The sequence below is a fragment of the Manacus candei genome, unplaced genomic scaffold (assembly GCF_025592945.1).
Source record: "Manacus candei isolate 608988 ecotype Guabito, Panama unplaced genomic scaffold, ASM2559294v1 h1tg000071l, whole genome shotgun sequence".
NCBI classification, from domain to species: Eukaryota; Metazoa; Chordata; class Aves; order Passeriformes; family Pipridae; genus Manacus; species Manacus candei.
The window spans coordinates 2,195,866-2,219,498 of NW_026138119.1; the positions used below are offsets into that span (position 1 = coordinate 2,195,866).

Below are 23,633 nucleotides of genomic sequence, written 5' to 3' on the forward strand. Positions count from 1 at the left end.
CTTGGGGTGCTTAAAGCACAAATCGCGGTAGGAAAATAAAACCTTGAGAAGTTTTGGGGTAATTAAAGCCCGAATCACTGTATAAACAATAAAACTTGCTCTTCTCGTAATTATTTTTTCCTTATGTACTTTCTCTGTCCCTCTCTGTATGTGTCACGTTAGCGCGTCGCTGCCGACCTGCGTAAATAGGTTTTGTGCTGTAACATTTGGAAATACTGCATTCAGCTCCGCGTGGTAGGTCTAAATCACCACCATTTCCTCAGAGGCGTGTAAATAAGTCTCTTTTAGCGCTTCTGGGCTGTGTTAGTTTGGAATCTCTACATCTAGTCGTGAAACGCAGGGCTGAAAAACCATCAGGCTGTATATGAGAAAAAACATGTGGAAGGGGCATCATTAGATTCAAAAAACATTATTTCAGAGTATTGTTAGGCCTTCAAAGCGTTTTCCAATACGTTTTACTATTTGCATTTACAAATATACATTTGTATACCACCCACATAAAGTTACTGGTATTTAATAATAAGTATTTTGGCCATTTGCTTTATTAAGCACCTCACATTTCATAAGATTTTATCATTGCTTCCCTGCAGTTTATTACATCTGGGAGAAATCCAAGTTGGCCTTACTGTAATTTAATTTTATATCGATCAGAAATAGTTTTGTAAATGCCTTTCCCGTAAAGGTTGACCACAGTATTTGTTTAAACTTCAGCATTCTTGCACAACTTTGTTTAACTTTACATAAACCTATTTGTTGTGGTGCTGTCTTGGATATCAGACCTGCAAAGGTTTTGTCACCAAATGTTGTGGGATTTTTTTTTTGCAATTGCTTTTTAAAACAGTGCGTGTTGTTGATATATTGTGCCCTAATGTTTTCATGTTACAAATTTTATTTGTAAAGGAAGTACTCAAAAAGTTGGCATAATGAGGAATACAAATGGCTAGAAGAAATTTGGAAGGGAAGAGTTATTTCCAAACAAAATATTCTGATTTCAACCTATCCATGCATTATGTTTGAGAGAATTCCAAATGCATTTTGTCCTTGAGACAAAAATGGAAAAACACTTGGATTTAAATAAAAATCATTTCATGAAGGGCAAAATCTACTTTTTTGTTGGTTGCTGGGTTTTTTTCTACCTCGGAAAATGATTTGATTTATTGTAGTTGTCAGAGGGTGAGGACTGACTCAGGGTGGCTGTGGACATATTAAAAAATGGAAAGCATCTATTAAAAAATTCCTGAGTTTAGCTGTTCTGGCTTCCTTGGGAGAGGGAAATAACATTTTAATAAGAGGTGATCTACAATTAATGATTAACTGGGAGTGAAGTGTGTCGGTGGCTCTGCTGTTCCTCCCCAGCACAGGGGGTTTAACCCAGCACCAGTAACCCCAAGCTCTGCTCTTGTCACAGACACAATGACTATTTTGATCTATTTGATTGTTTTGCTATTTTCTGGAACAGCTTTTAGCCAAGAGAAAACGTAAGTAAAGCAAATGCAGGATTAACTGGCAATGGGACTTGATTGTTTTCTGCTCTTTTAGACAAATAGAGCCAGAATTGAAGTCGAGCCAACACAAAAGGCACCATTAGAAGAGCTTTTGAATTGTGTCTTAGATTATCTTGTTGGCTTTAAGAACTGAATTAAAAATAGGCAAGATCCAGAAAAAATCTAATTCCATCACCCTTGTATTGTTTTATATTCCCTGTACAGGTATGTCCTTACAGCACCAAAGATCTTTCGAGCTGGGGCCTCTGAGAAAGTTGTGCTTCAAGCTTTTGGTTATGACAAGGAATTTCCAGTCAATATTGCCCTAAAAAGCTTTCCAGATAAAACTACTGTTTATTCTTCTGGTCGGATTTCTTTAACTCCAGCCAACAAATTCCAAGATGCTGTAACTTTAACAGTAAGGAATTCAGACTTTTCTTACAGTCTTTCTATTATCACATTTAGTGATAAGCGTTAAAAAAGGGTATGACAAGTTTTCAGTTGTTTAAACTGGGAAAGGAAGCCTAAAGCCCCAATTTGTTATGTCTGAAATTCAAATTACTTGGAATGAAATCAGTGAAGTTGAACACAGAATCAAACTTTTTTTTTTTTAGAAATATTATCCCAGTTGCATAGCTTTACAAAATAATGAGAATCAAACTAAACTACCAACCACAGCAGCAGCTTTGGTGTGGCCAGGATTTATTATGTGTATAAATAGAACTCTGATCATTTGTACTGTTGTAACCTCATAAGTGGGCTTTGAACTTTGCTGGTTTAATTCTGGGCATAATTAAATGCAAAATTTCAAAGTATCTGTAGCTTAATACTCCAGATCATCATCTCTCATATAAGCAAGAATAAAACCTTATGAGTGTTGGTATTTTTATTTCAAGATGCTCAACCACAGGACAGTAACTGCTATTCAGATACTCTTCTCACCCAAAAAGTACTGTAGGAAAAAACACTTTATAATTTTCTTTAAAAACCTTTCTTTCATCTCCCCCCAGCTTCAACCAACAGATTTACCAAGAACTGATAATTCAGACAAGTTTTTGTATTTGGAAGCTGTTTCTCCACATTTTACAAGAGAGAAAAAAATCCCTGTTTCCTATGAGAATGGGTTTCTCTTTATTCACACAGACAAACCAATTTATACTCCTGATCAGTCAGGTAAGTAGGGCTTATTTGTCTTGGCTGCTATTTCATTTTTAAAGTCTGTGGACTCTGCCAAGGAATGAGGATTTAAATGCTCTTTTAACAGCTACCAGCTGCTATTTCATTTTTTAATCAGCTGAATAATGTCTTGAACTATCTGGTAGTGTTGTAAAAATTAATCACTTCTCCCAATATCCTCTCAGTCCCTGCCCTTCTCACCCGAAATGTCTAATTCATGGCACAAGAGATTTTTCTGGGAATATGTTCAAAATATTGGTGATTTTTTGGTTGTTCAGGGTTTGTTTTTTTTAAATCTCTATTATGGTTTGACTTTGAGATTTCTTGCTGCAATTCTTCCAGTGAAAGTCAGGGTTTACTCTCTGAATGAAGAACTGCAGCCAGCTCGGAGGGAGACTGTCCTGACTTTTGTGGTGAGTTGTAATTGAATTTAACATGAATATTCTGTAGCTCTAATAACAACTCAATGGAGTTGGATAGTGAATCAATGTTGCAATCAATATTTAATAAAACTGCCAGATGGTTTTGCAGGTAGCCACACAGCTTTTAAAAGATCTAAAAATGCACAGCTGGATAGAAGTTTTCAAGTCCCAGATCTGAAGTTGTTACAGAATAAAAAAAAAAAGGAACAAATTTATCTTTAATAGTAATACTGTATGGGTTTCCTACTGTTTGTTTCATTTAATATATAAAAATAATGAGTATCTACTATATTTTTTAGCCTTGAACAATTGCCTTGATATTACAGTAATTTTTTAGCCACTTTAAGTGGTGTGTTCACAGCTTTTACTTGTAGGAATCAGAGCAAAATGTCTTCTCAGAATTTCAGTCTGAGTTGTTCTACAGATGTTTATGTTTTCATGCTGTGAAAGGGGCAAAACTCTTAGAAAAATAACTTCTGGCCAGGCTGCCACTGAAATCACTGATGAAGATTCTCCTGTAGATAAGAACAATTTGTAAAAAATTCTTCTTTCCTCTTCTGATTTCAAGGATCCTGAAGGAGTAGAAGTGGATATTTTAGAAGAAAAAGATTTTACTGGAATAGTTTCATTTCCTGACTTCAAGATTCCTCCTAATCCTAAGTAATTTGTTTCATGCTTTTTGTGAATTATTAACATGATAATGGCTTTTAAAAATGATTTTCATTGAGTGGTTTGGCATGATGGGCATGACTTGAAACTTGGAGATTTCTGACCAAAAATCTCCTTGAAGAACCTTTAGTGGTAGTTTTGTTGTGCTCAGTGAAAAAGGAAGATAATTAACAATTAAAGTTAGAAACAGCACCAAAGATGTGTTGATTTCAGGGAGGGGAAATGTTCATCTTTCACACATGTATTCCTGCAAATCACCAGGATTTTTCCAAGAACAGCAGCATAAAAAAGAAATATCCCTTCAGTTCTCCTTTCAGTCTTGAGAGGGTGCTGGAGCTTTGCTGGGCTGGCAGAAGGATGCTAGAGGGGCTTGTAAAACTGGGCTTGGACTGATTTCATTTTCCAGTTCCTTCCATTGCTTTAATATAAATTTAAAATAATTATAAATATACCAAAGAGAAGCTTCTCAAAGCAGGCATTGAACACGTGCAAAGCTTTGATGCAGAACTTTCCTCTCAAAATCATTATTAACACAAAATATTGTCGAGCAGCAATATTGATTTTTGTCTTCAGCATTAACTTTCCTCTTAAAAACTGTTTGATTGGTAGGTATGGAATTTGGAAGATCAAAGCCAAATATAAGAAGGATTTTGCAACCTCAGCTGTGGCAGAATTTGAAGTTAAGGAATATGGTAAGATGTGCCCAGATTGTGAACTTTCATTTTTATGTCTTTTTAACAACTCAACCCCCTCGAAAGCACAACGATTCTTGGGTGGCTCTACAGGAGCATCTCTGTGTACCTGTGGCTTTAGGTATCAAACACATCTGAGTGCCTTTCTTTTCCACTCCATTTTCAGCAATGCCAAGCTTTTCCATCCTCATAGAGCCAGAAAGTAACTTTATTAGTTCTGACAAATTTGAGAGCTTCAGGATTGCTGTGAAAGCAAGGTAAGGAGATCTGGCTTGGATTTCTAAATACCTTTGTATCTCTTCTTCTTCTACCTGAAGGGTGATTCTCCTGTGTCCAGTATTTTCCTTCTTCAAGAAGCCCTTTCTTACAAATCCTCTCTGCTCTGTTAGAGAACTAAATGACCCTTCTTAAAATCCTTACAAAGAGGTTATTTTTCAACCCAAGTGTTTAAAGCTACACAGACATTTGTGTTCTCTCTCTTGCCTGGGAAATTCGTCTTCTTCAAAACCAAATGTTTTGTTGCACTCATTAAAACTGGGTCTGAAAAGCATTTCTATTGTTGTTTTATTCTCAGCTATTTTTATAACAAAAAGCTTCCAAGTGCTGATGTTTTCCTTCGTTTTGGAATAATTGAAGAAAGTGAAAAAAAGATGATGCCTCAAGCCATGCATGTAACCAGGGTAAGGAGCAGCAGGTCTGCTTGGTGTAGATTTTATGTGCTTGGCTCAGGACTGATCTAATTCCACTGAAGTTTTTCCATTCAGTTTGGTGAGAATGGGCCTCAAGCCCCAGTTTGCATCCACAGCTCCTCACTGCCAACTTTCTCTGTGTCATCAGGGGCAGAGAAATTTGCTTTGAACTGAAGCTCAGAGGCAGCATCTGAGATAATGCACTTTCAATCTGCTTTAATTCCTTTCTTGACCAAACTGGGTGGTTGAAATTTCTATGAGATAACTGTAATGCTGTCAGAATGAACAAGAGAAATCCAATGGAGACAAACAGATCAAAATTATCTTGATTTATTGTGGGCAGTCTGTTCTCCACTAATTATCTCCTTTCCTCATTTAGTGAAGATATCTCTGTGTTAATTCTGCCTCTTGTTGGCCCTGCATGCAAACTTTGCAATATGTGCCACAGGTGGATTAATTATCAATAATTATAGGTAATAAAGAATTCTCCTTCATTAAAACAGCAATTTTGTTTTCCTCTAAAAGTAGACACTGACCAGAAACACGTTGAATTTGCATCTAGGTTATCAAAATAAAACTTCTAAATTATTGACTATGGAGTAATGATTTCTGTTTCATTTCCAGATTGAAAATGGAGTTGCTGTGATCAATTTTAACAGTAAGAAAGCAGCAAGTTCCATAGGGTTCCAAAGTCTGGAAGAACTGGATGGGTGCTATTTATATATTGTGGCATCAGTGTTGGAGTCTACAGGTAAGTTGCTTTTGAATTTTTTTAAACACATCTGTAAATGTGAACAGGACTAGAAAAGAAAGTTATAGGGATAACTTTCCTAATATCAGGCTTCTTTTAATATCCAGAAGTTCTTCCAAAAACTTGTAAGGAAGAGCAACCCATCCTCACTGGAAAAATGTTGAGGGATTAAACTTTTTTTTTTTTGGCTCTTTGTTTTCACAAGAGTGTTGGGAGTTGAGTCTTTGAATGCAAAGGCTTCACTTTCCCAGCCAGGTTGTGCTGCCCTGGGAAGGCAAGAGGAGCACAGAGCCTGGAGGATGGGAATGTTCCAAAGGCACCATGTTTTGGTAGGTGGCCTCAGTGGGGAAGTGGAATTTGCTGGAGTCAGATTTGCTGTGTCTCCCTACAAGCTGAGTCTGATTGCTACTCCTCTCTTTGTGAAGCCTGGACTTCCCTTCTTCATTAAGGTCAGTGCTCATTGCCACATGAACCCCCGAGGATAACCCTCATCCTTTTTTGTACGTTTTACTGTACACTTCCAATTTCCACTGACTTTGGTTGCAGAACCAGCTGAGCAGCTTGGAAGCTTCTTCTTCAAAAACGTCCCAGTTCACCTCAGAACTGTTCTTTGTTCTGCTGAACAGGTGCAGGTGAAGGACACAGTGGATGACCCTGTTAGAAACGTCCCCATAACTGTCACTGCCAAATCCCTGAGCGAGCAAATGGACGAGACCCCGCTGATCTCAGAGGGCTCCGAGTCTGGGAGACGCCAGACGAGCCTCAGGGATGGCACTGCTTTGTTTGTCCTTAATGTGCCATCAGACAGCAAAGTGTTGGAGTTTCAAGTGAGTTAAACTGTCCCGTGAATTTGTTTCTTTGAGGGTTTCCTTGTATCTTTGGAATGTACAACACAAGCAGGAAGGTTTGAGAGTTTGTCAACTTGGAGGCTGTTACAAATAATCAGTCGTGAAATGCAGCTGCTCTAAGGAAACGTGGCTTCTCTATTAAAGTCTTTATTAAACTACTCTGAAACTAAATAGCCTAATTGGTCATATATTTATTTGATGATAATAATTAAACAAAAGCTCCAAATTCACGGTGTGAAAACAAATCTCTGAGAGTGATTCCCTCACTGTGTAGGGAGAGAAATCCTTCACCTCTCCTGCTCTATTTATTTGTGTATGTGCTTCTACACTGCCCTTTTATATTTGACTTGATATTGAGAGATACTTTTCTTAAAGAAATCATTAAAATCTTGGCTTAACTTTTGTTCTGTTAATCCCTCTGAACAACATATTGCAGAATGATTTTAGTATTGTCATGACTTAGGAATAATTCTGTACTTAAGCTAGTCAGACATTTTGTTCTCTTCTCAGGTCAAAACTGCAGATCCACGACTTTCAGATGAAAACCAAGCAAGTAAAACCTATGAAGCCAAAGCTTATTCATCACTGAGTCAGAGTTATCTGTACATTGACTGGGCTTCAAACCACAAAACACTCGAAGTGGGGGATGTGATAAATATTAATGTTTATCCACACAGTCACTATATTGATAAAATACATCATTACAGCTATTTGGTAAGTAACAGGTATTTCTACATGAAATATGGAATTGTAATGGTCATAAATGAAAACCTCAGCATAGAACTGCTCCCTCCAGGTACAATTTGTCAGTGTGAGAGGAAAAAATTGTTGGTAAACTCATGTTTAAATTATATATTCAGTCTCCATTTTTTTTAATTCTCATCTGACATTGACTGGGATTGAGAGCAAGTAGTGCCAGTCTCAAGAGCTCTTCCAGAAGTTGAACTGTAGAGGAAGGAAAAGAGGGGCAGAGCCAGCACTTTGTTTTAGGGGAAGAGGGAGAGAAATACCTTCCCTTGAACTACAGCCACTGGTCCCAAATGCATTTCTGTCAAATTTATATCTAAATGCAATTAATTCCGTGTGAAAAATACATTGAATATAGCATTGGACTTTGTTATTCTCCATTTTTCTTTTGCTATAGATCACATCAAAAGGGAAGATAGTAAGCTTTGGAACTCAGGAGAGAAAGAAGGATTTGGAATATGAACCTCTAACTTTTGAGATAACCCAAGCAATGGTTCCTTCAGCACGTCTGATTGTTTACTACATAGTGACAGGAGAAGAAACTGCTGAGTTAGTGGCTGATTCAGTGTGGCTGAATGTGGAACAGAAGTGTGGGAATAGCCTTGAGGTGAGTAGCAAAGTAGGCACTGAAATTTGTGGGTTTGCTTTCATGTTATGGTCAGATTTTATCTCGGCCTTACACAAGTTCTTTGGCACTGAAATTTGTGGGCGTGCATTCACTTCTTGGTCAAGATTTTATCTTGGATTTACACAAGTTCTGAAACACTTCCTGACTTATGAAAGTGTCTGCCTTCAGGTGGGTTGATTTCGGAACAACGTGCTTTCCAAATGACCAATATTTGTTTTCAATTTATAGATTAAGCTGCAGTCAAGCAAAGAGACACTGAAGCCAGCAGAGGTTGTATCACTCACCATGAAAACACAGTCCAGTTCCTTTGTTGCTCTGTCATCTCTTGACAAGGCAATATATGGAGTCACAGGAAGAAAAAAGGGAGCAAGGGAAAAGGTGAAGTAGCAGCCATAAAGGAAAATCAAGTTGCTTTTTGTTTCATGTTCACATCCAGTATCTAGGACATGCCATGCATTCAGTCAGCCTGAAAACAAGCAGAAGGGCAATTCAAGCCAGAATAAAAGTTGTTGGTTAAAATCTACAGCTCAAAATTATGAGAAGAATTCATTTACAGTCTTTTGATTTCCAGTAAAAGCAAAGTGTGGTTTTAAAGGCAGATCTGAACTGTCTCATCAGTGCTGGCACTTGAATTAACTCCAGTATTGCTCCAGTGTGCTGTGAGCTCATCTTCCACACTGAGGGGGCCTTTCTGCACGTTTTCTCCCTCCTCACCTGATGTTTTGCACATTTGAGTTGGCTGATGGGGTGTTTCTGCTCAGATAATGCTGCATTTGGAAAAGAGTGACCTTGGCTGTGGGGCTGGAGGAGGAAGGAACAACATCGACGTGTTCCGAATGGCTGGGCTCACCTTCCTGACCAATGCCAATGCTGATGACTCCAATGGAGCAGGTACACTCCTTTGGATCAGGCATGGAATTGTGGATCTTGTTCTCCCAAACATTATAGTATCATTCTCAGTATTATGTTGGAACTCAATTAAAGTAACAAGAGGAAAACACGACTTGTGGATCAGTTACTGTCATTAAAATGAGAATACTTTTATGCAATTAAAGTAGCAAAGAGAAAAATTTTCACTCATTTGGAATGTGATTTTATGGCATTATTTTGAAGAGGACTCTGCTGTTATAAAAGAAGTGAATGTCTTTTTCTACTCGTTTATTTATTTTTTGGACAGGTGAACCTTGCAATGAAGTGTTAAGAACCAAACGGTCTGACTTCGAGGACAAGATAAACAAAAAAGGTGTTAAAAATATTTTAAAGTATATAATTATGAAAAAAAGGTCACATCCATTAGGAATCAAGAACCTGAGTGTTTACTTAATACTTGTAATGTGCTGGAGAGAGAGAGAGACTGGCAAATATAGAAGATAACTTTAGAGAGGACCCTGTTTATAAAGCCTTTGAGGCATTTGCTGCATTCACTGCAATTCTGCAAACAAGTCAAGATGCTTTTGGAAACAAAAACTTCATCTCAAGGCAATGAATTCTTTTACTTTTCTTTCAGCATCCCAATACAAACATTCAAACATTCGGAAATGCTGCATGGCTGGAGTCAGAGCATACCCAGTGCTGGAGACCTGCAGTGACAGAGCCCAGAGAATTCAGAGTAATGAAAGGTGCATTTCTGCATTCAAAGATTGCTGTGAATTTGCCAACAAGCTGAGGCTGGAAGAGCCAAACAAGATCCTAACCTTGGCCAGAATGCGTGAGTATGAGAGCTTGGAGTCCCCTGTTCCATCAGAATTTGGGGGAATACAGAGGTTGGACCTTTGATAATCTATTAATCCCTCCCTGTTTCCTGTCAGGGTTATTCCAGGAAGAATTTTACCAAGAGCCTGTGGTCTTTGTAGACCCTAAGGAGGGGTTGGAGAGCAGTTCTTTATTCTGTTCAGTTCTCTGTTCTGTTCACTCACATTTAGGACAAGCAGAACTGCAATTGGAGGGTGCTAAGAGTAAACTTGAATGCTAAATTTGAATGCTCTGCCCAGCCCCAAACAGCCAATGAGTAACATCTCAGGAGAGATCAGAGGGAGTGTGGAATTCCTTGTCTCCCACTCTCTCCCTATAACTGCTTGTTAACAAGTTAATCTGTCAGGATATTGGACAGGTATTCATGTGTGTAAATGGATGAGGTGGGATTAACACAGACTTTTGTCTGAGGGCATTCACAACCTTTTTACTTGTCTCAGGACTAACCTGAGGCAAGTGAGCAAAATACAGCATCAGAAAAGACAAAAAGATCATTTTGAAGCCGTTGGTGACCAATGGCAGATGGTTTTGTTGGGGTTTTCTGACTTGCTTTATTTATGTCCTTCAGATTTTGAGGCTCTCTTGGAACTGGATGAGGCACAAGTTCGTAGCTACTTCCCTGAAAGCTGGTTATGGGAAGCTCACCAAGTTTCCTCAAGGTACTACTTTTCTCAAATCACCTTTATAGAAAGGAAGTGCTAAACTTGAGGTGAGCTGGGTAACCTTGGTGTGCTGAAATACAGTGTTATCCAAAAAACCTCTTCCTGCCCTGTTTCCCTCGTGCAGGATATTCTCTGTGGGGCCAGATTGGAGTCACTTCTCCTTTCACTTTCGACCTTGCTAAATCCCACCTTCTGTGAAATCAGCTCAACCCAGGTTTATTCAAACAAAATTCCAGAATTTCTGTTCTCTAACTGTGTTCTCACAGCTCTCCTGGGCCTCTCTTAGATCCAGGAGTTGCTCTGGGCAGGTTCTGCTGTTGTGTTGATGAGCTGCTGGTGTTTCCAGGTAGCTGCTGGTAAATGGACTAACACTTTTCACACAGGTCCAAGACTCTGTCTGTCACCTTGCCTGACTCCCTGACCACCTGGGAAGTCCAAGGTATTGGCATTTCTGATAAAGGTAAGCCCTGCAAACTAATTAGTTTGGAGCTAAAGAATTAGGGAGTTTTGCAGAACCTCTCCTTTAGAACATGTATGTTCTAAAATGTTCACTTTCTGGTTGATAAACAGGAAAAGAAAACATCAAAATATATACTTTAGGGAAAGGAATTAATTTCCTCTTATGAATATCAGTGGCTGGGAAAACAAAGCCTGTCTTGTGTGTGACAGTGGCCCATAATAAGTAAGAAAAATGTAAGAACAAAGAGTGAGCAACACTTCCCTGGCACAACTTTGCATTGTCCTGCTCCCAGTAGCTCAGGGACTTGAGATTTTCTAACAGATTTGGTAATCCAAGCAGAAAATCTCACTTTGGGAAGAAGAAACCCAAAGGAATTGCTATGTCAGTAAGTGTGTGAAGAGGGGGAGACAACAGCTTGGAACAGGAAGCAAAAGCCTGGGCACTTATAAAAAGGTTGGGCAGTTTCCAAGTACACCCTGAAAAATGAGAAGTCACCACTAAAATATGTCAAGACTTTTTCCAACTTGTTTATCAGGAGGGTGGCATAAAGCACTCTGCTTTCTATTTTGAATTTTCTTAGGAATATGTGTTGCTGCACCTTTGGAAATCCAAGTTGTGAAAGACATTTTCCTGAGCGTTTATGTCCCTTATTCCGTGGTACGAGGAGAACAAATTGAGTTAAAAGGATCAGTTTATAACCATAAAGCCTCTGCAATTAAGGTAATTTGTGTTAATGAGTTCCAGGGAAAGATTAACATAGTAAAGTAAAAAAGCACTTCCCCTACCAGTATCCAGTATGAACAGATCCTTGGATCAGATTTCTCCAGTCCTTATGCTTGTGTTATGTGTATTGTAAAGAGAAAATACCATTAAATTAATTAATAATATTTCAGTGGCTTTATTAAGTCTCTGGTGTTGTACCTGTCACGGAGGTCAAACATTAAAATCTTCCCACCTTTCAGTTCTGTGTTAAAATAGCAGCTGGAAATGGAATCTGTACTTTTGGAGACTCTGCAGCCTCTGGATCGAGCTGTAAATTCAGGAATCTGGGGGGTGGGTCTTCAGCCCCCGTGACATTCCGGATACTCCCCCTGGAATTAGGACTCCACACTGTCAACTTCACCCTGCTGAGCCCCAGTAACAGTGAGATTGTGGTTAAAACTTTGCGTGTCAAGGTAAGAAAAAACAACCTGAATGTTCACAGCGGGGTTGAATTTCGTGTTGATCCGGTCACGAGAACAGAAATGAAATCAATATGTAAATACTGCTTGATTTTCATATTGTCAGAATCCAAAATGTCCTTGAATTCACTGGGATGTGTGCACTGGAAAAATGCCTGACTGAATATTGGAGCATACACATTTTTAAACCTTGATTATCGGAATTGTCAGAGAGATTATATGTATAAATAGATATAACTCTGTAAGCAGGGAGAATACTTCATTCTAAGTTATTTGGTCTGCATTTTCAGCTGGTTAAGAATGCTTCACTGAAAGACACTTTTTTGGGTAATTTTTCCTAAGCTTTTATTTAAATATTTTCTTAAATTTTCTCAAGAGTTGTGGGAGATAGAACTCTGATTTAAATTTACACAGAGCAGCTGTAGAAGAGTGAAGTAAAACTCAACTACAGGAAAAGTTGTAGAAGGCAAAAATACTGTGGTTTTAAGCTGTTGTTTCAGCTGATATATTTGATTAAACAAAAGTGTTTCCATTTCCCACTTCTTTCCTCTTGATGATTTCAGCCAGAGGGCATCAAGAAAGAGCTTCATGCAGGTTTCACTTTGGATCCACAGGGTGTTTATGGTGAGAATTGATCCTGTGTCCTTGGATTATTTTTTCCTGTTCTTGATTTGTGATGATCAGGTTTTCCATAATGTGAAAAAATTGGAATTTCTCCTTCCTGAGATACTGTACATACATCCTTTCCCAAGGGTTTCCTGTCCTTTCCTTGGCTTTGAATCCATCTCAAATAGCAAGTTTTTAAAATATAGTTGGATTCATTTCTTGAAGGAAGCTTTATACGTATCTTTTAGTGTGATGGCACCAAGCTTTTCTCCAGTGTGCTTGAAAACCAACCAGCAGGTGCTTTATTAATGAAAATAAAACATGTTCTCATTTAACCACAGAAACCACAGAGTTCAAGTCTAGATTTTATTTTATTTTATTTTGTAACATGTAACAAAGCAGGCAAAAGAAAGGTGGAGAGCTTGCACCTGCTCTTTTTTAAACACTAGCATTGTTTGTGTGTGCATTTGGCAATATTTCTAGTTTTCATGTTCTCACAGGTATTTTTGTGGCTGACCTTAAATCTGTTGTAACCTTAAATCTCTTGTAACCTTAAATCTGGCTATTGCAGCTGAGCATCTGTTGATTTAGATTGTGCAGTGTGACATACATATATATGTGTGTCTGTGTGTATATAAAGGGATATATATGTATATATATAGATATAGATATATCTATATACATTTTCAATTACAGGTTCAATCAATATATATTTATGTATATATATAGATATATCTATATACATTTTCAATTACAGGTTCAATCAATATATATATGTATATATATATAAAAAGGGATATATATATATATATAAAAAGGGATATATATGTATATATATATAGATATATCTATATACATTTTCAATTACATGTTCAATCAATATATATAGGTATATATATAAAAAAAGGGATATATATGTATAGATATAGATATGGATATAGATATATACATTTTCAATTACAGGTTCAATCAATATATGTGTCTATGTATATTTTGAATTACAGGTTCAATCAAGAGACGACAAGAATTTCGATACAGGGTCCCCCTGAATCTGGTCCCTAAAACACAAATCGATAGAAGTGTCAGTGTAAAAGGTAAATTGAAACTTTCAGTGCACTGCACATGTACTTTCTACATCTATTTCTCCTAGTTTGGATTAAATTTCTGCTTGGGCTCCTTCTCCTGTGAGAAAAGGCTTTGCAAGCCACCTTTTTGTGTAGGAATTGAAGCACTTCATGCTGAACGTTTGCTTATAAGCGCTGCATAACTGCCCTTGGGTTCTCTTTCCTGACCCCTTATGGCAATAAATTTGGGTTTTTTCTTCCCACAGGCCACCTGATGGGTGAGGTGATTGCCACAGTGCTCAGTCCCAGCGGGCTCAGGACTCTGGCTGAGCTGCCCAGGGGCAGTGCAGAGGCAGAACTCGTGAGCATTGCCCCCGTTTTTTACGTCTTTCGCTACCTGGAAGAGTCGGACAACTGGCACTTACTGGGGCCTGAAACCTTGACCTCCAGAACTCGGATGAGGAGGAAGATGAAAGAAGGTAGAAAAATCTGCCTCTCTTGCTTCAGAGCTGGAGAGGTGCATAGGTCAGTGAGAAACATAACACACCTGAGGGAGGAAATGTAACTCTCCTGGCTTGTTTTGTGCCTTAGGAATTGTGAGCATCCTGTCATTCCAAAACGCTGACCGGTCCTACAGCATGTGGAAGGGCGGGCAAGCCAGCACGTGGTGAGTTGGAAGGGTTTTTTTGGTTGGAATGAATTAAAAAGACTTATTTCCCTCCTCTGCTTTCACACTTCTGGTGAACGTGAGAGGTGTGATAGTAGATTTAATCAGAGCTTGCAGCTTTAAATAACACCTTTTGTTTCCTTCCTTTCACTTGCCAAATCTTTTATTCGTGTCCACAGCTCCCACCATGACAACCCAGGTGGGTTTGGGATGGAATGAGTCCCTCCCCTGAAACATGGGAATAGATCCTAGTTTAGAATTCTTTCATGAACTATTGCCCATTTGTGAAGTTAAATTTAAAATCCATTTTCATTATTTCTTTGAAGCGTGGGAAGGTGTGGGATCCCCAGATCATAACTGGTGCAGATCTGTGGCTGCCCCCAGCAGTGGGGGAGTACCTGCTGATCTAAACAAATGTTTGGTCTCCTTGGCAGGCTGACAGCTTTTGCTTTAAGGATTCTTGGACAAGTTTATCAATATATCAATCTTGACCAGATTGCTGTCTGTGATTCCCTGCTGTGGCTGATTGATGACTGTCAAATGCCAGATGGGTCATTCAGTGAATTTTCCAACTACCAACCGGTGAAACTCCAGGTAGGAAAACCCAAACATTTTCTGTGCTTAGACAGTAAAAGCTGAAGTCACCAGGAGACAAAGTGTTTCAGCAATGCAGAAGAGATTTTAGGCTGCACTTCACCAAAACACCCATTCAAGATGATTTTGCTAGGTTTGCCTTTTCCTAAATTCATTTAAGAAACAGCACAGTCTTGCAAACCTCTCTGTCTTCCCACTCAAAGTAACTGCTTGCCACTTCTTAATATTTAGAAAAGAATTATGTAGGATGATTTTACAACAAAATAGTCCTGGCTTGTCGATAAATTTATATACTTTGGTCTCCTTTTTGTACAAATAAGCTGTTACCTTCCAAAGAGCCAACGTATTTTCAGGTTAAACTAAACTGATACTTCTTACAGGAATTTCTATTTGTTTCCTCACCTAAACTGCAAAAAGTTCTATTTATTTAATCAACTTTATTTTCTGTTTAATTATTTTCATTTGATTCTTGTAGGGCACGTTACCTAGAGAAGCTAAAGAAAAATCTCTGTATCTCACAGCATTTTGTATCATTGGAATTGACAAGGCAATTAAAATATGTCCTACTCAGGTAAATAAGATTTTGATTTCTGCCAGTGGGTTCTAATTTCTTCCGTTTTCTTTAACATTTGTTCAAAGAAATCAAGAGACTTTGTTCAGCTCCAAATGCTTCCTTGTTTTGCTTGTCTTTCAAAACCAGTGAAAGAACACCAAGGAGTTTCTGGGTCAGTTTATCATGAGATATATTGCAGAAAACATCACATATCCTTATTTTCTTGCCGGGGGAGATGTGTTTCTTTAACTCTGACATATCTGAGCTGTAGCCTGTTCATCTTTCCAGAAAATCCACGATGCCAAAAACAAGGCAGGAGATTATTTGATGAGGAATGTGCAGCTTGCTCAGAGCCCCTTCACCATGGCCATCACTTCCTACGCCCTGGCTCTCGTGGACCGGGACCATCGCTCGGCGCGGGCGGCCTTCTCTGAGCTCCAGAGGGAAGCTTTTGTCATAGGTATTGTTCCATCCTCCTGGTCTGTGCTGGGTTTTGCTCTCAAACAGGCTGTTCTCTCTGTTTTTACACCCTGATGTGATGGTGCTGCTTGGAGGGTGAGTTCCAGTGCTGCCTGCTTTGTTTGGCCGCTCTGTCGCTGTTCGTGACCAGTAAATCTCATCAGCTGTTTTACATCAGCTCTGTTTATCATCACCTTCTAGTCTAAACATCAGACTTCCCACTGCAAGGGAAGTGTATGTTCATCTCCTGGGAGATGCAGAGTGAGTTCCTCCTTGTCCCCTTGTCCTGAGTGGGCAATGCCCACCTTGTCTTCCCAACACTTGCATTTTGAACCCTTCCATTTTGAACACTTCCATTTGGAACCCTTTGGCATTTTGAACCCTTTTTTTGGCAGTGTTTCTTACTAAGAATAAAACTGTAATAAATTCTTCCACTTGCTAAGGGCAAAACTGGAAAAGAAATTGGTAAAAGCCTTTCCAGCCCTGTTTGAAACTATTGTGCACAGGATTAATTTTCAGTGTGTTTCTGTGAGGTACATTTTTAGTCATTTACACCTCGTGTATCCTGCAGAGCTGTTGCTGTGTTTCAGCCTGGAACCTTCCTTTTACCCTTGTGCAGGTAACCCTCCTATCTATAGGTTTTGGAAAGACACTTTCAAGACACAAGATCAAAATGCTCCCAGCTCTGTCACTGCCCAGATGGTTGAAACCACAGCCTATGCTTTGCTCACCACTTTGCTGAGAGGGGATGAAAGCTATGCCAAGCCAATCATCAAATGGCTCTCTGAGGAACAAAGATACGGTGGAGGATTTTATTCAACTCAGGTGGGCTTGTAAATATTTTGTCCTTATTCTTCAAGAGCCAAAATCTGTGACATTTTTGCCCCTGGATCCCTGGAATTGTCCAAGGCCAGGTTGGATGAGCAACCTGGTCTGGTAGAAGGTGTCCCACTTGGAACAAGATAAGCTTTAAGGTCCCTTCCAACCTAAACTATTCTGAGATTCCATGATTTTATGATATAAACATTTTTAAAGGATGATATAATTAAATGATCACAGTGACAACTTCAGTGCCCCTTCTATCAAGTGACTCCGTGGCCAAGATATTCTTTGTCTCTGCTGAGTATGACTTCTTTGCATGGAGGTGTTATAAATAGAAATTTTATAAATAGAATTTAATTGATACATATTTTCTAGAAATAGAATTTAATAGGAGTTAATTTTTTATAATTGATTTCTGACAGGACACAATTAATGCCCTGGAGGCCCTGACTGAATATTCCCTTCTTGTCAAACGGCTCAATTTGGACATGGATGTCAAAGTTTCCTACAAAAACAATGGACTCTTGGACAAGTTTAAACTGACAGAAGATCGTTTCGTGGGAAGAGCTATGACAGTGAGTGAATAATATTGCTTTCAAAGGGAAAACAGAATTCTTAGCAACTTGTTAAATAATTATTTGAACTTTGAAATTGCTAGTAAAGTGTTTTTTATTATAACAAACTGGTATTAATTTGGTATAGGAAATGTTTAAGGACTTGTTTATCTGCTATATTTAATGCATTTGAATATTCCTTTTAAATTAATATCTCTACTTGTTCCTATAAAGTATTTTTTGATAGATTATGTTTCTGGCATCAGACCTTATTGTGTATTTGAAATGTAAACAAGACAAGCAGATCATCTGACCTGAATTGGTGCTAATCTTAATTATTAATTTATTAATAACTCATTATTTCTCCTCAATCCTTTAGGCACCTTTGCAAGATGACATCTATGTGAGCACTGGCAGCAGCACTGGCATAGCTACAGTAAATGTGAGCATGCAACCAGGTTTTTAAGTGGAATTTCTGGTTTAGGAATACCAACAATGAAAAAGAAACTGAAATTTCCCATAAACTCTCCCACTGTTGCCCTGAAGGGATGGGTGTTACTATGGCTCTGTGTTGGATTAAGTACAAGCCATTGTATGATTTATGGCTACTGGGAGAGAGGCTGGGAAGCATCTTCCTTTCCACTGAAGGTTTTCTGTCCCATAAATCACAGAATCCTTAAGACTGGAAAAAAACTCTCAAGACCTCCAAGCCCACACTAAATAGATGATCAACTTAATTTTAATGCTCATTGATTTTACTGTCTCTGCTTAATCAGCCAGACAGGGAAGGCCCAAATTAGTGATCAATTTTGAGAAATAATCCTCTGTTAGTCTGGTGTTTACTCTCAGTTTATTAAGCACTGTCATATATTTAAAGCAATATTTAAAGTTTTTTTGTGTGCCTAAACATTAAGCATCATGTTGCCATGAAACATTTTCCAACCTTTCACAGCCTCTTCCAGCATCAAATTTAGACAAATCTGAGCTGTGGATACTCTTGTGTGCTCCTATTCACATTCACAAAACATCAGGAATTGTTTAGAAAATATATTTATTCTCTTAAACACGACCAGTAAGAGTGATGTGGTTTTGCTCAAGAGTTCCCTGCTTCTTTCTGTGCTGATAATTTATTTACTCTGCTTTGCTGGTATTTTTATAGTACCAGTAAAACAGACTTGTTTATACTTTTCACAGTATGATTTTTCACAGTTTTATGCCTGTTTTGAGGATTTTTTTTAATGCTGCTTCTGTTCAATCTGGTTCATTTTTACCTGTGCAGGTGAGGACAGTGTATAACACAATTGGCACTTCTGAAGAGTCCTGTAACTTTGACCTGAAGATTGTTCCAAAGAGAGATGATGGTAAAGGGTTAATATAATTTTAAATGTCACTACTCAGGTCAGTGCAAGGGAGGAATAAAATCCTTGTTTTTTTAACAGTGTTTCTTATTAAGAATGAAATAAATTCTGCCACTTTCCAGGTGCAAAACTGGAAAAGAAATTGCTAAAAGCCTTTTTAGCCCTGTTTGAAACTATTACCTTTTTGTGAATGGAACTAATATTCAATACATCTCTGTTAGGTGCATTTTTAGTAATTTATTTTGCAGTGGGGGGAGTGAGAAGGCAGAAATATGATGGGAGTGGGAGGGGGTGACAGAGAGTTCTACAAACCAGTGAGAGTTCTAGTCCAGTTAGATCAGGGTAGAGAATCACACTCTGAGCTTTCAATAGTAGTTTCAATAACATAAATACACATTAAACTAGATGAAGCCTTAAAACTGTGATTTCACCTGAGCTGCAAAAGAAGTCAGTGTTACTTGTTTGTGCCTGGACAACGAGCTCCTTTAAAAACAGCCACCAAACCAACTTAAGGAATTATCTTTCGGTTATGAAAATGCTTTGTGGAAATTTTGGGCTGCTGGAGAGCTATAAAATGGCTTTTTTGACTCTCCTTGGTATGAACAGGTCGCCCAAGAAGAGAAGGGGAGCCACTGGGGCGCCTGGAGGCTTGTGCAAAGTAAGGGCAGCTCAGGGGTGGGTTTCTCAATAATTACACCCACTCCTCTGATCTTTTCTTTCTGCTTCTCCCCTTTTATGGGTGTGTGTAAACAGAATTGGAGCCAAAGGTTGTGCTTTCCTTGGGCTCTCTTTCTCCAGTGTATATGTGGGCTCTCCTGGAACATAAGGATTAAGAAAAGCTTCTTCCTGGCTTCATAAATCTGAAATGCTCCATTAGGAGGTTACTGTGGTCTGAATGTTGACAGAATTTTCCTCGGGTTTTTCTGCGATCACATTCAAGTATTTTTAATTTCAGTCATGGTTAACTAATACTGGGTTTAAACTATTTTATTTTTAACCTGTTTTAGGTACAGGCCCAGTGGAAGGGAGCCCCACTCGGGATCTGCCCACACCGTGATGGACATCGAGCTGGTCAGTGGACTGGAAGCAAATCCAGAGGATTTATCCATTGCAAGTATTAGAAAACTTTGTTTCTCTTACTGACTCTTTTTGGCCAGAACTCTAATATTTACTGTTCATCTTTTCCTGTCCCCCCCAGCTTGCAAGTGGAGTCGACCAGTTGATAGCAGACTATGAGATCAAGGACGGGCACGTCATCCTGCAGCTCGACTCTGTAGGTCACCCCTTGCCTCACTGCAAGCCCTGCTTTTGCTCTTTGCAAAGATTTTGGTGCCTTTAGAGCTCCCTAATTCCTGTGCCTGTCAAACAGGTGCCAGTTGAGAAGTTCCTGTGTGTTGGGTTCCGAATCAGTGAGCTTTTCCGGGTCGGAATGCTGGGTCCTGCCACCTTCACTGTGTATGAATATCATGCCCCAGGTATGTGTTCCATGGCCTCACATCCCTCTAGCTGTATTCCTCCTGCAAGACTACATTTTTCTTTTTTCACAACTTTTTAGTCTGTATTATTTTAAGCTCAGTTAACTTTTGACTCGAAGTTTCAGTGTTTGGTTTTCTATCTGTGTTTATTATTTCTTCTAGAGAAAAGGTGCACTATATTTTATAACCCCTATGGAGATGAAAAACTTGTGAGATTGTGTGAAGGAGATGAATGCAAATGCATGGAAGGTAAACTTGTTTTAAGATGTTTCTCCATGTCAGTTGGTGGGAAAATGCAGGGTTGTTCTTTGAACAAAACCACACTGAGCATAAGGGGGAAATCCTCATAAGAGCACAGCTGGTTCCTCTCCAAATTTTACACTTTAAATTAATTTAATAAAAACAAATGTGCAGCGTGATCATGGAATTCTGAGTGGATTAAGTCAGGTGATTGAGGGTGTTATTTTGTGTTTTAAATTATTCATAGTTCCAACATGCAATTCCTTATTATGATGTTGTCAGAGTAACCAAGCAGGTGGAGGACACGTGATGACATTCTTTTAACACTGACTTTTCCTTTCTCAATGCAGCTGAGTGTAGTAAAGTCCAAAGGAGACTTGATGAGTCAATAACTGCTGAGACCAGGAGAGAAGCTGCCTGTCAGAGGGACATTGCATATGGTAATATTTCTATATTTGTCATTATTTCATGAGCTCTGAAATGTCTGCTTGCTTACCAGGGCTGCAAAACACTTTGTTCCAGTTTGATCTTGAGTGATTAAAAACTCAGTGGGGTTGACAGTGGTGTAGGGCGAGGGCAGGTGACAAACTGGAGCAGAGAAGGGCAAGTGCTGCTGAATAAAAATCCCATCAGCAGGGTCAGGGCATCATCAGATCAGCCTGATCTGATGAGTTCTGCTAATAAACACTGAGTTCTGCTAATAAACACTGAGTTTTGCTAATAAACACTGAGTTTTCTCTTGCTTGGTACCATTTGTGTGGCTTTGGGCTCAGAGGAAGTTGTGAGAGCACGGGTAGAGCTTCCATCAAATTAGACACAGGTAGAACTTGTCAGTGTTTCCTGGCCCCACAATGTCAAGCCACCCTGTATTCCCAGACACTGGTGTTGTAAAGGGACATGAAGTTCTCCTCCTGAGCAGCTGGGAGACATTCCAGATGTGTTGCAGGAACAAGGAATAACAAAAAGCCTGGTCTGTGTCGTTCTGCAGTTTATAAAGTGAACATCTTGTCTCGCAGCGAGGAAGGGTCTTTTGTGAAGTATTCTGCAACTCTTCTGGATCTCTACAAAAGAGGTGAGAGTCCTGCTCCATGTCTCTGTTCCTGGGAGAAAGGATGCTGGGATGTTTTCAGGCACTGGCTGTCTTACCTGTGAGAAAGGCACGTGCTCATAGCTCCTGCAGAACTGCAGCTGATACTCGTTTTTCCTCAGAGTTTAAGCATCCAATACATCCTTAAAATGACTGTAAGATAAAAATATTTAATGTGCACAAGGTTTATTTGCCACTCAGATTTAATTGGAAAGATATTTTAAGAGAAACATGTTTTATGTCATCAAATTTTGCTGTTACAGAACTAGTGGCTGTGCTGGACTGGAGAACAATTTGGTGTTTTCTCTCTGAGTGACTGGAAATTCCCTTTGTGAAATTGTCCAATTCTTCTCATTCTACTTCAGGGCAGGCTTTTGCTCAAAGCAATGATGAAATAACCTTTGTTAAAAAGAAGACCTGTGCAGATGTTGAACTGAGCCCGGGAGAGCAGTATTTGATCATGGGAAAAGAAGCCTTAAAGATAAGCGTTGGTTACAGTTTCAAGTAAGTTATTTACCACCAGAATATGCAGAGATTTAATCTTAAAGTGTGAAGGGTTTTCAGTAATAATTCTTGTGGAATAGTAATGATTTAATTTTTGAGGTATTACTTCCACCAACAGTGTGTTGTACATGATTTCACACTGGAATTTTTTTTTCTGTTTGACATTTTCCTTCCCAAATCTTAGCAGCAAATGATCATTTTCTGTTGTTTTCCTAGATTCCAGTACCCTTTGGACTCCAGCACTTGGATTGAGTGGTGGCCTTCAAACCCATCCTGCACCTTCTGTGGGCAGTTTTTAAACACAATGGATGATTTTGCTGAAGATCTCATGATCACTGGCTGCTGATTCACTTGGAGAGTTCTTGAATTAAAAAGCCAGATCAAATCTCATGTAAAAAAAAAATCCTCACCTGTTTGGCAATTCCTTCTTGAACTGAACATTTATTAGCAGTTACCTTGAAAAATGAGCTTTGCTTGTATTTTATAGCAATGTTGTTACAACGTAGTGATGCTCAAATATGATTTTTAAGCTTGGATGGGAGAATCACATGGACTGCTGCAAAGACATTTGGAGCCAGATGAAGTGGGTCAACTGTAAAAACACACATGGAAAGTACTGTCTTGTCATCAAATCCCATGTCTTATTAAAACACAAATATTTGCAGCCACTTCATAAGCTCTTTGTGAAAGAAACTACTTTATTCCTCAGGTTTTCCTTTTGTACTCTGTTTGAATTCCTGCATTTCCATCCCTGACAGTAACTGATGCTGGTTTTGTGCTCTGCTTTCTTGTTTTAAAAAAAACCACCAAATTTCTTAGATCTCATGTGTACATTCCTTATTTGTATTTTCAGTCTGCTGTAGATAAAACAAATGTTACCTTGGCATTTGATGACTGGGTTTGACAGTTAAAAATCCTGCCTTGCCTCCAGGAAAGTGGCAGGTGAAGGGCCAAATTTCCTCCTCCCAGCTCCTGGCACAGCCCAGTCTGGTTCCCAGTAAAGCTGAGGAGGGAGTTTGACACAAAGCACAGTTGCACACTCTGTTATTTTTATTGAAGAGCTGCCCAAAAGCAGCACGGCCAAGAACTTTAAAATTACTGTTTTCCCTCTCTCTTAGGAATATCCTTGATCCAGAGCATTTAAGATGTGGAAAGGAGATAGCCAGAGATGATGCAATCTTTAATTTTGCCTCTGTGAGTATTTCACTTTTTTTTTTTAATCCTACCAACTTTTCTAAGAAGCATGGGAAGATCCCAGTGTATCCAATAATAACTGGATATAAATTCAAATTGCAGGGAGAAGCACATGGAAACGCTCAGGGAGGTTGTCCAGGCAGCTGACCTGGAAACATTTCTACTTCTGAACTGGTAACTGTGTATTAGGAGACCTAATTATCCCTTTCAATGACAGGGAGCCTGTCCTATTTTCACAGGTGACTTGTGACATTTAAGTTCCACTGATTTTTACTCAACCAGACTGCAAAAAAGG

At 38.9% G+C, this 23,633-nt stretch overlaps 1 protein-coding gene across 2 annotated transcripts; it reads left to right on the forward strand.

The window, feature by feature from the left end:
- The first annotated feature begins 1,310 nt into the window (after positions 1–1,310).
- Positions 1,311–22,957, forward strand: C5 (complement C5). 2 transcript variants are annotated; one of them, XM_051807467.1, is made up of 41 exons: positions 1,311–1,478; positions 1,710–1,902; positions 2,495–2,657; positions 3,003–3,073; positions 3,651–3,742; positions 4,361–4,443; positions 4,610–4,700; positions 5,018–5,123; positions 5,757–5,883; positions 6,217–6,332; positions 6,510–6,710; positions 7,242–7,445; positions 7,876–8,085; positions 8,335–8,484; positions 8,868–8,997; positions 9,284–9,349; positions 9,614–9,814; positions 10,427–10,517; positions 10,904–10,980; positions 11,561–11,700; positions 11,943–12,155; positions 12,725–12,785; positions 13,772–13,861; positions 14,098–14,310; positions 14,423–14,498; positions 14,933–15,092; positions 15,568–15,663; positions 15,934–16,105; positions 16,724–16,929; positions 17,349–17,501; positions 17,860–17,922; positions 18,760–18,841; positions 19,445–19,496; positions 19,846–19,948; positions 20,037–20,111; positions 20,208–20,313; positions 20,476–20,562; positions 20,904–20,993; positions 21,542–21,625; positions 22,006–22,144; positions 22,361–22,957. In XM_051807467.1, exons 1-41 carry the CDS (start codon positions 1,414–1,416, stop codon positions 22,488–22,490), a joined length of 5,028 nt encoding a protein of 1,675 aa, XP_051663427.1. In that variant the 5' UTR covers positions 1,311–1,413; the 3' UTR covers positions 22,491–22,957. The 2 variants fall into 2 exon arrangements, with proteins under 2 accessions (XP_051663427.1, XP_051663428.1); XM_051807468.1 differs by lacking the exon at positions 9,284–9,349.
- The last annotated feature ends 676 nt before the right edge of the window (positions 22,958–23,633 follow it).